The sequence below is a fragment of the Eurytemora carolleeae genome, unplaced genomic scaffold (assembly GCF_000591075.1).
Source record: "Eurytemora carolleeae unplaced genomic scaffold, Eaff_2.0 scaffold1404, whole genome shotgun sequence".
In the NCBI taxonomy this organism is placed as follows: domain Eukaryota; kingdom Metazoa; phylum Arthropoda; class Copepoda; order Calanoida; family Temoridae; genus Eurytemora; species Eurytemora carolleeae.
Window position 1 is genome coordinate 38,831 of NW_019397432.1, and position 15,995 is coordinate 54,825.

Sequence of the window (15,995 nt, forward strand, 5' to 3'; positions counted from 1 at the left end):
GGGGGGGGGGGGGGGGGGGCCTCAGGGGATCCAAAAATTGTTCCCTAGGAAACTATCCAGACCCAAATGTCCTAAATTTCAACTTTATTCCTATTCTGCTTTCTTTGTTATGATATGAATGAATTTGCTCATTTAACAACTTTAAAGCACTTTCCATAATTGAATTTAAAACATGTTTATAATTGCCTTAAATATAATCAAACTTTTACTTACTTTCCTAATAACACTGAATAATTGTTCACTTGAAAACTATATAGAGAAGAACTGTGCACTGTGAAGTGGCCTTGTGTGAGTAAACATTCGAAACTACCTGCTACGCAAAACAGCTGACTCAACTTAATGTCGTCTTTTCATCTGGTTATTTTGGGACAATCTTTATATATTATTATGAAAATTAAATCTATCAATTAATATTATAATTACTAATTACTAATTAATAGTAGTAACTTGTAGCTGAGCCGTATACATGGATGAGAGTACAGTTTTAATCAGAAAGACCCGGAATTAATTTACAGTTATAATCAGATTATCAGACGCCTTACAATTTATAGTTCAACAATTAATGTGCATGAATTACGATAATCACAATTCATAAAATTATAGCCCATTCTTGCCATTTCCAAAATGTGTTCTGTCTTTTTTGATGGGCCTTCAGAAAAACACCAATTCCTGTTGCCCGCCTTGCATGTCCTGATCCTGGACAATCAAGGATGACATGCAGCTCATTCAGCAGTACTCTGATACCAATTGCTGAGCACCATGGACATTCCTTGTACGTAAGGCCCATGTGATTGGGACGTCAATTTCCCAGACCTGCATCACCTGCTCTTATCTGGTTCAAAACTGCACACTGCTTTGAGTCATTTATGTGAACCTGCAGTTTGAACCAGTCTTTTGGCTCAGTCAGCCATCGCAACGATGAATGGTCCGATTTCGCCTGTCGGAGCTGTGAAACATGGTGCTCTCGCATCCGTCTCTTAAGCATTCTCTTCGATATGTTGACTAGATCATGTATTCCAGCCTCTTCTAGGATGGCTTGCACTCTTTTAGTCCAAGGGTCTGTCAGATCAGCTAGAGTGGCATCTACTACTGCCTTGGTAATCGGATCTTTCTTCCCTGCTATGAGAGAGTGAGCAAAGAGCACGGATTTTGTATCCAAGCGCTGCTGGATTGGCTGCAAACCTGCCTCCATCCATCCCATTACCTGGGAAGACGACTGGGGAAGCTGCAGAATGAACGAGGCAACTGAGTGCTGGATTTTCTCCAGTTCCTTAACTGTTGTTTTGGAAATGACCATTGCTTCTGTCCCATACAAGAATCCTGGGATTGCACAGGATTCCCATAGCCTGTAGGCAGTCAGGGCTCTATCTAAGCCTGACCGAGTGCAGCCCATGATAGTGTGAGCGTAAGTGCGTGCTCCCCCTATCATTTTGGACTCGCGAGGTTTGATTAGATTTTGACCCTGTAAACTAATTTCAATCCCGAGATATTTTGCCACCAAGGCCTGTTCAATATCCGGTTCTCCTTCAGTGACTTTCCATGGTTCTGGTTTGTTCCATACGCTAGTATTACTGTTTTCTCCACTGCCAACTTCATATCCATATCAGTACAAAACTTATGGACAGCTTTTAGGAGACGATCCATTCCTCTACGCTTAGTACGAGATATGAGTACAAGGTCATCAGCAAAAAAAAGGGCGGTGATATATACTCCGTTGAAATTAACCCCCTCTTTCATAGAATGCAGGACCTTACCAAGACCTGAAATGTACAAGGAGAAGAGCAGGGGAGAGAGAACACAACCCTGTTTAACTCCCCGGGTAAACCACAATGGGCTAGATAAACCTCCACCCAATCTTACCCTAACACTATCATTAAAGTACATGGATTGGATCAAGCCCTTGACTCGTCCACCAAACCCTAGAGAATCAAGCTTAAGATACATAAGCTCACGATTTACAGAGTCATAGGCCTTCGCTATGTCACAGAAAGCCAAAGAAATTGTGTGATTTTTCTTCTTTGCTCTCCTAATAGCTGCCAGCAAGGTGAACACGCAATCTGAAGTAGATCTCCCTTTCCTGAATCCAAACTGCACTGGGCCATAGAAACCCTCTCTTTCACAGATTGGATCCATTCTGGCGTGAACTATCTTTGTAATCAGATTGAGTAGCACGCTGGAGACCGTAAGAGGTCTTTTACCTATCACGAGCAGGGAGGGTTTTTTCTTGTCAATCAAAGTCATTTTCCCTGCCAGAAGAGATTCTGGTACCTTACCTTCACTAAGGATGTCATTGACTAAGGAAGTAATAAATGTTACTGCTCCTGGGCCTGCCAACTTAAGCATTGATGAGGTTATGCTGTCGACACCAGGGGCCCGTTCGTTCTTTAGTCCATTAATGACCTCACGTACGAGTGATTCTAAAACTGGTGCACACACTTCAGCCTCAAACATGTCCTCATCGTTTTCAGGGATTATCCAGTCTCTCCAATTGTACTCTGACTTGACCTGTGATTCTTTAATGATCTGTTCATTTCTGTGTGAGAATATTGGGGAGCTCTTTCCCGAGAAGATTAGGGCTAATTGTTCCAAAACAATTTGTTCTACAAGCTCTCTATTTGTTATTATATTACCATTCACATCTCTTATTGCTGATAAGCTCCCTCTTTTCCTTTCTGCTCTCCGTACTAAGGCCCAGAACTGCTTGGAATTTACCTTGGTAGTCAAACGACATTTTAGTCTTTTATCTGCCTTTTTTTGCCTAACCTTATCCCTAAACCGTATTCTGAGCTCCTCAGCTTCATTCTTATCTGACTGCCAGTTTGGAAAATGGGAATTAGGGTCTAGGTTGTTAGCCTTAGTCCAATGTAATCTTCTTGTTATGCTGGATTCGAGTTTAATACATCTTGTACGAAGTTTTCTGACTGATTTGCATGTAGCAAAAGACCTAGCCTTATTTAAGTGCACATTATGTCCAGTTAGTTGAGCTGCTTTTATTGCAGATTCCTGGAATAGTTTGCATCTTTCTTCTAGATCCATACCAGGATCAGAAAGCTCTGACAATAGTCTGTCAAGTGTTGATGCATAACTTGCTGCTGACTTCTTTGATGGGTTTGGAACCTTTGGTTCGGGGGTGATATAGCCCTGATCCAGTATAATTCCCATGTTCAATTCTATCAGTACTGAAGAATGGTCACTGCCCCAGAGCACTTCTTTATTAGAGTCTATTGTCATTTGCATGATTAGATCCTCTGAGTTAGAGTCTGCTAACACATAATCAATACACGTCGCAGAGTTGCTATTTGTCCTTGTGAATAATCCTGAACACTTGGTTTTATCAGCATTAATCATTATTAAATCATTACTATCAATGAAATCTCTGAGTAGTTTTCCATTATAGTTTATATCAGGGCTATTTCCATCAATACCTCTGTCATCGTTTCCTACATGACCATTTAGGTCGCCTAAAATAATGCAATCAAAACCCTCGCTTTTAATCGTTTCCATTTCATATTTAATCATCATATACAGCTCATTATTCCATACCTTAAATTGTTCATTATGTACTTCTGCCGCACAATATACTGAACAAAAGGCTATTTGCTTCCCGTTCTCATGAACTAGAATCCATGATCTTTCCGCTTCAAGATTGGGAAACATAGCTAGCCCTGGATCCCATCTTGTATGGTTTAGGTCAGGTCTTATTATTGTCATTTTTCCTCCTCCTTTTTTACTACCAAAAGACCGTTCTTTGGTGTAGGTAGTAAAATTTTTGAGGCACGATAAATTATCATTATTACCATGTTGTAAGAGAGTTTCATCTATGAAACATAAATCTATTCGCTCAGAAATCGTAACTTCTGCCAGAAGTTCGATTTTAGTATCTTGCATGATGCCATTAGCATTCCAATGTACAACTCTTAAGCATTGGTTTACCTCCATTTGGCTGGGTTTATTCAAATTAATGCCTGCCCTTTGTTTATTCCTGGCTTTACCCATTATACGTATCAAGAAAGTGCCCTGGAAGGATCAGATAATTTCGTTTCTGAAATTAAGTACATAGATTATACACGGTTAAAAAAAATCTTAATTTATTGCGTAAAAGATTGATTACTTAACCTAATGATTATGAAATTATTAACAAATGTCCCAATAACACACTAACACACAAACAAATGAGCACCCAAACACAGATTCACATGAACAAGTGAAAAGAAAAAAGAAAACCAATTAAACACATAACCATAAACATAGCCAATTGACCAAGTGAACACATAAAAATGGAACAAGCAAACACGCCAACAAGAGATCAGTAAACAAGTAAACACATGACAAGTCAACCAAATTATTAATTAACATAATGAACTTATGAACAACTTGACACAAAGACAAATGAACACAAGATGAATTGAATCAGAACCAAGTAAAAAAAGACAAGACAACCAATCTATAATTAACATAATTGAACTTATTAACAACTTGACACAATGACAAATGAACACAAGAAGAATTGAACCAAAACCAAGTAAACTTTTGACAAGTCAACCAATCTATAACTAACATAATTGAACTTATGAACAACTTGACACAATGACAAATGAACACAAGAAGAATTGAATCAGAACCAAGTAAAAAAAAAGACCTGACAACCAATCTATAATTAACATAATTGAACTTATTAACAACTTGACACAATGACAAATGAACACAAGAAGAATTGAATCAGAACCAAGTAAAAAAAATTGACAAGACAACCAATCTATAATTAACATAATTGAACTTATTAACAACTTGACACCATGACAAATGAGCACAAGAAGAATTGACTCAGAACCAATCTATAATTAACCTAATTGAACTTATTAACCACTTGACACAAGGACAAATGAATAACTTGACACAAGGACAAATGAATAACTTGACACAAGGACAAATGAACACAAGAAGAAGTGAACCAGAACAAATTAAACTTTTGACACGTCAACCAATCTGCAAATTAACATTAACGAACCTATGAACGACTTGACACAAGGACACATGAACACAAGAACAAATGATCATCACCTAAGTAAACACTTGACTTGTCAATTTGACAAGTTAACCGAACTACCGAACAGAAATAAACTTATAATCAACTTGACACAAGGACCAATGAACACAAGAATTAAACCAGAACCAAAACCAATTAAACACTTGACACATCAACCAATCTATAATTAACATAAATGAACTTATGACCAACTTGACACAAGGACCAATGAACACAAGAATTAAACCAGAACCAAAACCAAGTGAACACTTGACACATCAACCAATCTATAACTAACATAAATGAACTTATGACCAACTAGACACAAGGACAAATGAACACAAGAAGAAGTAGACCAGAACCAAGTAAACACTTGACAAGTCAACCAATTTACAAATAACCATAATGAACCTGTGAACAACCTGACACAAGGAAAGCGAACACAAGAACAATATAACAGCAACTTTTGGCTAGTCAACCAATCTACAAATTAACATGTTTAAGTGAATAAGGCTGGGAGTATGAACAGGTATTCTTTTCAACATAAAATACTTTACTTAACTAAGTTGTGTAATTTTAAGTAAACCGCTGCAGAAAAAAACCAAATTAATTACTAGGAAAAAAAGATTATAAAATATTGTGTATAATTGCAAAAACTGTTAATATTTCGCTTCAGAAAACCCAAACTAATTACTGGATAATAAAAATAGATTATAATTTATTGAGTATAATTGTGTACAAAAACTATTATTAAACACCGAACAGGTTATCGGATACGTAAAACCAAAAAAGCTGCATTAGAAAATTAGGATCCACAATTAAGATGAAAAACAGAATTACAACTGTAATAAAACGGTCTCAAAACCAGATAACAAGATTCATAGAAATCTGACTATACAAGACTGAGGAACCGAAAATGCGTAATAGAAAATTGATTAATAAAATACAAATGCAATAAAACAGTCTCAAAACTAGATAACAAGATTGATAAAAATCTGACTATACGAGACTTTGGAACCGAAAATGCGAAATAGAAAAATTGATAAATACGAATAACATAATTTTACGTAATTTTTTATATGTTGCCTACACCGGAATTACATTAATTTATAAATAAATATGCGTTTATATAAAACCAGGGTTAAATGCACTTAAATAAGTTTCTATCACCCGGGTTATGCTCAACTACAGAGCCTACCCAATATTTAAAGCTTATTCATATCGGAATGGGTGCTATTTACCACGGATGAAACCTCTACCCTTTCCGAAACTCCCACGTCCACGCGTTCTGTTTCCCTGATCAACTTCACCATGGTCTTGGCCACGACCTCCCTGGTGAGCCTCATAACCTCTGGAACTTGGAGACTCTTGATCTCTGAATCCTCTATAGAGTCCCACCCTAAGACCTCTGGAGGGTCTGTTACGTGGAGCAGGCATGGCCTCAGGCACCAGGAAATGCTTGAATTCCTGTGGATGTTCCTTGATAAGCAGCTCACGAAGTTCAACATTGTTAGTGGAGTGAACTCTGATACTATGACCCACTAAACCGCATCTTTCACACGTCTTTGAAACGTGATCACATTTATCATACGGGTGCATATCACCTCCACAGCCCTTGCAGCGTGTTCTAACAGGACACCCCGCAAGCTTGTGATTTGGACTATCACAGAAGTAGCAAGGTGAAATCCTAGGAGCAGGAGGAGGGGTATCAGCACCTTGATCTGTGTGATTAAACCTCCTCTCCTCGGTTGCAAGTAGCCTATCTAGCTTCTCTTCAACCCTAATCCTAGCGGCAGAAGCAGCCTGAAGCTCCACTTTAACAGCATTAGGTGATTCAGAAAGCTTTCCCAGCTTTTGATTGGTAATTGCATGGCTGTGACTAGAGCCTTCTGCCAATCTAGCTAACTCCTCGATTCGATCCTCAATCCTTTCTATAGGAAATGAATCTTGTATTGCAGGTATCAACAGTTCCTTTACAGATTCTGCAATTTGAGTGGTAACCTCTCCCAGGGGGACCTGTTCTAAAAAGTCCTTGCCAGGCTGCTCTGAGTCGCTATCGGGTTCATTGATACATTTTCAGTTCATCAATCAATTCATCAATTCATCAATTCATCAATTCATCAATTCATCAATTCATCAATTCATCAATTCATCAATTCATCAATTCATCAATTTATCAATTTATCAATTTATCAATTTATCAATTTATCAATTTATCAATTTATCAATTTATCAATTTATAAATTTATCAATTTATCAATTTATCAATTTATCAATTTATCAATTTATCAATTTATCAATTTATCAATGTATCAATGTATCAATATATCAATGTATCAATGTATCAATGTATCAACTTATTCATCAACTTATTCATCAATTTATCAATTTATCAATTTATCAATTTATCAATTTATCTACGTTTACCGTCTACATATACGTTTACTTCAAACCCACCCACCACCCTTTTGCTTTGCTTTCAACTATGTCATACACCTACTTGCGGTTTAGACTACCTATTTACTACTCTATTCCTTTCTCACTACAGTTTTTCCTTTGTACTATACCCTACCTTTTCCCTCCAACTCACTCCCTCTCTCTGTACTCAGATTGTACTCTTATCTCTGTTTCCATACTCGTACTAACAAACCTTATATGCAACCTACTTCTGGGTCTACCCCCCTAACCCATGATCTAGTTCTAGGTGTTTTGGTGGTGCCCGCTGTCCTATCCCTACTCTTCCTATCTTCCCTTTACTGCAGAGACCTTCTCCCAGGTAAGCGTGTTCATTCTAGAAGTGGCAGAAATAAACTTTTACTTTCAAAATTTTGAAAACCGCCTTTTGCGTAAAATATTCGATATTTTCAAGGGACACAAGTAACAGATCAGCTATGTGAAGTTCAAACTGTACGCAGCTTACACCAAGTTTTACAGCAATTCAAGATTTATTTGAGAGATTTACACTTGGAGCTCTCTGTACTCGATGAACAAATAACGGTTTAAAGGATATCGTTGCATTTAGCAAATTACGCTTACAGTCCCATTATTCCATTTGTGACAAAATATAAATATACCTGGCTGGATCTTTAGAAAATATTCTAATCGTCGAATCACTAGATCCTACAACAATATCTCCACTCTCCAGCACACATACAGACCACGCACTCAGGGCAGGTAGGTACAGAGTTTGTACTATACTGTTATTCTCCCAGACACGAATAGATCTAGGTATAATTAGTTTATTCTCCCAGCTACAGATAGATCTAGATATAATTAGTTTATTCTCCCAGCTACAGATAGATCTAGATATAATTAGTTTATTCTCCCAGACACGAATAGATCTAGATATAATTAGTTTATTCTCCTAGCAGTCCAATTTTAATTGATTTTACTCTAGGAATATATAAATCATTTCCGTTTTCTAAGATTTGCTTTATGATAGATCTAGAATATATTCTTGTAAAAATTAACCAAAAAATTTATAATGTTTTTTTAATAATACAGAAAGATATAAGACGCACATCTTTATACAATAAAAGTTTTAGAAACACTGGCTTTATTTTTCCCGCATTTCCTTTCATCCAAAAAAGAGGATATTCATTGTTTTACAATTATGAAATTTGTGGGGGAACTGTGTTATCCAACGATGAAACATTCTCTGTGACCCAAATTAGAAATGTAAAACAAAATTAAATTTAGATTTTGATTGTAAATATTGAACTCGCAAGGTGACACTTGACACGTGGTAAAATAAAAACATGAACAAAAAAATCCCCAATTTTTAAACAAATGGGATCTGAAACAAAACTAAAAAGGCCCTGTATACTTGTCTTAAACTCTAATTTCTTATGATATCTAAAACCACCAATTCTTTAGGATTAGAACTTCAATGTTGGAAGTCAAAAAAAACGTTTGAGTTTTTCTTTAAAACTTGGTTACAAAGTGCTTTAACCAAACTGGGAAAATGTTAAATTTACTTTAAGATTCAATATATATCGTCAATTTAAAATAAAAATCGGCGACAAAACAACTATTAAATAACATTATCGAAGTTTTGGCAGACCATTGAACGATAAAAAAAGTTTAACGGCTATCTCATTGGTCTATACGAATTTGTGACAAAATCAAATATTGTCTGCATATTATGGTTGATATTTCCTACTTGGGTTATTAGGTCCTGAATCCAAGCACTTATTTACAAAATGACAAATTTCTGTCATTTTGCTCTAATCGCAGCGCAGCGCAAAGTTTAACCTGTCCTCTCCCGAAGAGACCCAATCCACTCCGTTTGGCATTAAACTGATACTGTAGATATAGTTCTCATGTCCATAGTAGGTTCCAGTACACTCCCCTATATAGTACAGTTAATTAAACTAATACTGTAGATATAGTTATCACGTCCATAGTAGGTTCCAGTACACTCCCTTATATAGTACAGTTAATTAAACTGATATTGTAGATATAGTTCTCATGTCCATAGTAGGTTCCAGTACACTCTCCTATATAGTACAGTTAATTAAACTGATATTGTAGATATAATTCCTATGTCCATAGTAAGTTCCAGTACACTCCCCTATATAGTACAGTTAATTAAACTGATACTGTAGATATAGTTCTCATGTCCATAGTAGGTTCCAGTACACTCCCCTATATAGTACAGTAAATCAGTATTAACAAGAAATAAAAAAAAAACAATACTATTGAATCGATAAAATTAAATTCAACCCAAATATTCAAAATAATCAGAATCCAAATATTTTTAGACAACATACCTGCCACACTCCACCTTCTGATAGTTGCATCATTAGAACAGGAGAGAAATGCATCAGGAGATATGATGCAGATTCCACGCACTGCATCAGTATGCCCCTTCAGTATCCCTTGGCACTTCCCTAAATGATACAAGACTCTGAAACTGCGCTTCGCGTTCCATTTTCTAGAAGCTTTTAAAATTTGCCTTTTAAGCAGCGATGTTTTCTTCATGCATCGTAAAAATTATTTTCGCAGACTTTCCTGTTTTCTTTGGTGGATTTCCAAAACTTAAAATTAACATTTTTCTAGGGAAAATGTTTCAATTTTGACTGGCCGTTTAATAGATACAAACAAACCAACAAACAATAACAGACAAACAGAAAAGCTCAATGTATAAGATGATATCTTACCAGTTTTCCAAATCCTGAGAGTTCGGTCAGCACTTCCTGTTATCATGATCCCTACTCCAGGTAGAGATCCTACACACCATACTGCCATATCATGACCTAAACATTATTCAAGATTATATAATCCCTACTCCAGGTAGAGATCCTACACACCAGACTGCCATATCATGACCTAAACAATATTCAGGATTATATAATCCCTACTCCAGGTCTAGGGATCCTACACACCATACTGCCATATCATAACCTAAACATTACTCAGGAATATATAATCCCTACTCCAGGTCTAGGGATTCAACACATCATACTTCCATATCATGACCTAAACATTATTCAGGATTATATGATCCCTACTCCAGGTAGAGATCCTACACACCATACTTCCATATCATGACCTAAACATTATTCAGGAATATATAATCCCTACTCCAGGTCTAGGGATCCTATACACCATACTGCCATATCATGACCTAAACATTATTAAGGATTATATGATCCCTACTCCATGTAGAGATCCTACACACCATACTTCCATATCATGACCTAAACATTATTCAGGAATATATAATCCCTACTCCAGGTCTAGGGATTTAACACACCATACTTCCATATCATGACCTAAACATTATTCAGGATTATAAAATCCCTACTCCAGGTAGAGATCATACACACCATACTTCCATATCATGACCTAAACATTATTCAGGATTATATAATCCCTACTCCAGGTAGAGATCCTACACACCATACTGCCATTTCATGACCTAAACAATATTCAGGATTATATAATCCCTACTCAAGGTCTAGGGATCCAACACACCATACTGCCATATCATGAAACATTATTCAGGATTATATAATCCCTACTCCCTGGTCTAGGGATCCTACACACCATACTGCCATATCATGACCTAAACATTATTCAGGATTATATAATCCCTACACCAGGTCTAGGGATAATTGTATAATCCCTACTCCAGGTCTAGGGATCCTACACACCATACTGCCATATCATGACCTAAACATTATTTAGGAATATATAATCCCTACTCCAGGTAGAGATCCTACACACCATACTGCCATATCATGACTAAGACAATATTCAGGAAGATATAATTGTAAAATCCCAACTCCAGGTCTAGGGATCCTACAGTACACACAATACTGCCATATCATGAACTAAATATTCATTTGTAATAATTTTTCGGATCTTCTAGACAAAAATTGGGATAGTATTTTTGGCATTTAGAGTTCTAAGAGTTTTCTGTATAGTGAATTTAGCCAGCAATTTAAGAGAGTATTGTCGGCAATTTAAGAGAGTATTGTCGGTGATTTAAGAGAGTATTGTCGGTAATTTAAGAGAGTATTGTCGACAATTTAAGAGAGTATTGTCGGCAATTTAAGAGAGTATTGTCGGAAATTTAAGAGAGTATTGTCGGCAATTTAAGAGAGTATTGTACAGTACACACTGTACAAAACAACAATCACAACAACAGTCAAAGTAAAGATTACCTGTTAATGTCATTGTACACTTCCTGTTGAACCAAACCCTGGCTGTTTTATCCCAGGAACCTAAAATAAATTTAGGAGAGATTACGAAACTACGGATCTACGGATCTACCTCCCGCCCAATCTTCCCGATCTACCGACACCGGGGTGTATTTTTTCTCAAATTATTTTTTCTTCCCCCACCCCCCCCATTTAGAAAATCATTTCATATTTTCACGCGGAGCGAATTTTTTTTAGGGGGGTTTTATATGCTGAATTGGGGGGAAACCAATGCAAATTTGTGGGAAAGTAGTAAATAAGAATGAAAAAGTTACGTTTTGGTGTCCAATTTCTAATCTTTATCCCCAAATCATCAAAAATAATTTTTTCCCCACCCTCCTCCCCCAGGACACGGACACTGATACTGATAAATAAACTTTTAGATGTAAACCTATATGCCATAGGGGGAATTATTTCTATACCTGAGATAAGCGTCCCAAACTTGGTTGCGAAGAGACTGGTGATGGTCTCCGTATGCCCCTCCAGGAGGAAGAGTGGTTCCTCGACATCTGGGAGATAGCCCCGGATGCCTCCGTCCTAGAATACACATTCCATGGAGGAAATTTTTAAAAAATCTTTCTATTGAACTAGCATTGTATTCTAGTAAGAATTCTGAAGTATGTTTATAAAATTATAACATATAGTTTTCACAAGAATTAAATATGGTTGGGACAGTGGTTCATCTAGGATAAATCTGGATCATAGATACTGATATTGGCAATAAGCATGTGTGAAGATTTTTCTTTTTTATTTGGTAATTTTCTAAATAAATTGTTTTCTTTTTAAAACAAATTTTACCTTCTAAAATTAATTATAAAGATTAATTTTACCTTCTAAAATTAATTATAAAGATTAATTTTACCTTCTAAAATTAATTATAAAGATTAATTTTTTTCTCTAAGCTGTTCAAATTATTATGCTCCATACAAATCCGGTTAAAGCAATTAGGATTTCGAAAATTCGAAATTAAGAATAAAGAATATATTAACCCGACACCCTGTGAGAATATATTTACATGCCATCCTGTAAGAATAAAGGATATATTTACCTACCACCCTGTAAGAATAAAGGATATATTTACCTACCACCCTGTAAGAATAAAGGATATATTTACCTACCANAACCAACCAACCAACCAACCAACCAACCAACCAACCAACCAACCAACCAACCAACCAATCATTCAAAAAATCAATCGACGAATTTCCACAATGGATCCATAAATCAAGCAATCAATGTTTTAATAATTTATCAATAATAAAAAATCATCCATTCGTTTTATTCTCAAACCATGATCAAGATGAAACATTAGATGCAAACAAAACTTTCTCTGTAAAAGACAACCCACCAAGTTTACCAAGTTCCCCAATTAAAATGTGAGGCAGTTCAGTCAAGGGGTTCCTAAGTTATGATCTAACAGACAAAAACCAGACAAACAATCAAAGATTGCTACTTTGTGAACTTTAAATAAATTAGAACTATGAAGTAAAAACCAATGTAAAATATTATTAATCAATTCAGAAAAACTAATTTGAGGAAAACTTACTTTAAAAGTCTTCTTAAGACTGTACACATTATCATCCATGGGAATCCAGAGTTTAGCAGTTCTAGAATAAAGATAGATAGATATTTATCTAGAGCTTAGTAGTTCTAGAATAAAGATAGATAGATATTTATCTAGAGTTTAGTAGTTCTAGAATAAAGATAGATAGATATTTATCTAGAGCTGAGTAGTTCTAGAATATAGATAGATAGATATTTATCTCGAGTTTAGTAATTATAGAATAAAGAAAGATAGATATTTATCTAGAGTTTGGTAGTTCTAGAATATAGATAGATAGATATTTATCTAGAGCTTAGTAGTTATAGAATATAGATAGATAGATATTTATCTAGAGCTTAGTAGTTCTAGAATATAGATAGATAGATATTTATCTAGAGTTTAGTAGTTATAGAATAAAGAAAGATAGATATTTATCTAGAGTTTAGTAGTTCTAGAATATAGATAGATAGATATTTATCTAGAGTTTAAGAGTTCTAGAATATAGATAGATAGCTAGATAGATATTTATCTAGAATTTAGTAGTTCTAGAATATAGATAGATAGATATTTATCTTGAGTTTAGCAGTTCTAGAATACAGATAGATAGATAGATAGATATATATCTAGAATTTAGTAGTTCTAGAATATAGATAGCTAGATATGTATCTTGAGTTTAGCATATCTAGAATGAAGACAGATAGATATTTATCTAGAGTTAAGGAGTTCTAGAATATAGATAGATAGATATTAATCCAGAGTCTAGCAGTTCTAGAGTATAGATAGATAGATATTTATCTAGAGTTTAGGAGTTCTAGAATATAGATAGATATTTATCTAGAGTTAAGCAGTTCTAGAATATAGATAGATAGATATTTATCCAGAGTTTAGCAGTTCTAGAATATACATAGATAGATATTTATCAATCTAGAGTTTAGCAGTTCTAGAAACTAGATAGGCTGAAAAAAAACGATTTTAACTCTCCAAACTTCTCAAATTTTTTCCCAAAAAAATACAGAAAGTATAGGAAACTAGAGTCAGACAAGAAAAATATACACATGATAACTTAGAAAAAATAGACAGATGTGAAAAGTTAAACCTGACAAAGAAAAAAATAATTAACAAACTGATTTGGTCTAAGTTAATAGAGTAAGCTATCTAGAAGATGGGGCGGGGGGTATTTATTTAGTATTATTTCAGGGTTATGTTAGATAAAGAAGATTTCTAGGCCGAGCGCTGCGGCTAGAAAAGGCTAAGGGGATATAATAACAATTTTTTTTAAACTGTTATTAACTCATTAACAATTCCTTAAACCGGACCTATCTCGCCGATAAGGACTGTTTTAAATCCAAATTAGAAAATAATAAATTCGTTACAATAAAGCAAAGGAAAGATAAGTTTGCTAGGAGAAAATAAGAATACAAGGATGGAGGGTCTGGGTGGAGGGGAGAAGAAAAAAAGTAATAGCGTACTGCTGTGGGTGAGGGGAGGTACAAAAGCGTTTCTAGGAATTTACCAATAAGAGCACGTGAGGGGAGATTTTAAGAAATTATATGTAATCTCCTAGAGAACGATTTTTGGACCCCCCCCCACTCCTCGGTGGATTCTCATTTGAACTACTCCCGTTTGCACTATTGTTCGTTTGAACTATTGTTCATTTGAACTACTGATATGACGTCATATCCTGTAGTTCAAATCAACACATTACTTGCTCATCTGAACTATGTTTCTACTAATTGAGTTTTTAAATATATTTATAATTATGAAGTTACAATTAATTAGATAAAATAGTTCAAATTAACAAAAAAAAGTTCAAATGAACATAAAATTAGTTCAAATGAACATAAAAAATAGTTCAAATGTACATAAAAATAGTATAAATGAACAAAAAAATAGTTCAAATGAACAAAAAATAGTTCAAATGAAAAAAAAATTAGTTCAAATGAGAAAAAAAATAGTTCAAAAGAAAACATTACAAAAAAACTGGTTAAATAAAAAAGGGTCTGTCCTAGAGAACGATTTTTGGACCCCCCCCCCCTCCTATCAATTTTGTACATGACCATTTTTTCTTCATCTTTATTAATATTTATTTATTATAACTTTAAGGTTAGGTTAGGTTAAGCTCATTTCAGGGCCGAGCACTGCGGCTAGGACGGGCTAGGGGGCCGAGCGCTGCGGCCAGGAAAGACTATAATTCAATAATTTTTAATAAAATTAGTGTATATTTAGGGTTAGGTTAGGTTAAGCTCATTTTTGGGCCGAGCGCTGCGGCTAGGACATGCTAGGGGGCCGAGCGCTGCGGCCACATGCCTGTGCTGAGCGCTGCAGCTAGCACAGGCTCAGGGGCCGAGCGCTGCGGTCACATGACCAATACTAATTTGCTGAAAAATAAAAAAATGCTCATGTACAAAATTGATAGGTTCTATTTTTATGTTCATTTCAACTATTTTTATGTTCATTCCAACTATTTTTATGTCCATTTTGAACTATTTTTTTTGTCCATTTGAACTATTTTTATGTCTATTTGAAATATTTTTATGTCCATTTGAACTATTTTTATATCCATTTGAACTAATTTTATGTTCATTTGAACTATTTTATGTTCATTTGAACTATTTTAATGTTCATTTGAACTATTTTTATGTCCATTTGAACTATTTTTTTGTCCATTACAACTATTTTTTTGTTCCTTTGAACTATTTTTTGTTCCTTTTAACTATAT

At 35.1% G+C, this 15,995-nt stretch overlaps 2 protein-coding genes across 2 annotated transcripts in view; both read right to left on the reverse strand.

The window, feature by feature from the left end:
• The window catches only part of LOC111714258 (GSK3-beta interaction protein), a 19,478-nt gene extending 19,157 nt beyond the window's left edge, over positions 1-321 (reverse strand). Inside the window, exon 1 of the mRNA XM_023489324.1 lies at positions 214-321. The gene's annotated coding sequence lies outside the window, so the exon portion shown is untranslated. The remainder of the gene's footprint in view (positions 1-213) is intronic.
• A 9,263-nt stretch (positions 322-9,584) lies between these two features.
• LOC111714254 (phospholipase A-2-activating protein) lies at positions 9,585-12,295 on the reverse strand. The gene is made up of 5 exons (XM_023489318.1): positions 12,156-12,295; positions 11,698-11,757; positions 10,189-10,284; positions 9,799-9,918; positions 9,585-9,673 (listed from the first exon to the last, which is right to left on the reverse strand). The coding sequence occupies exons 2-5, from the start codon at positions 11,708-11,710 to the stop codon at positions 9,600-9,602; spliced, it is 303 nt and encodes a 100-aa protein (XP_023345086.1). The 5' UTR covers positions 11,711-11,757; positions 12,156-12,295; the 3' UTR covers positions 9,585-9,599.
• Between the last annotated feature and the right edge of the window lie 3,700 nt (positions 12,296-15,995).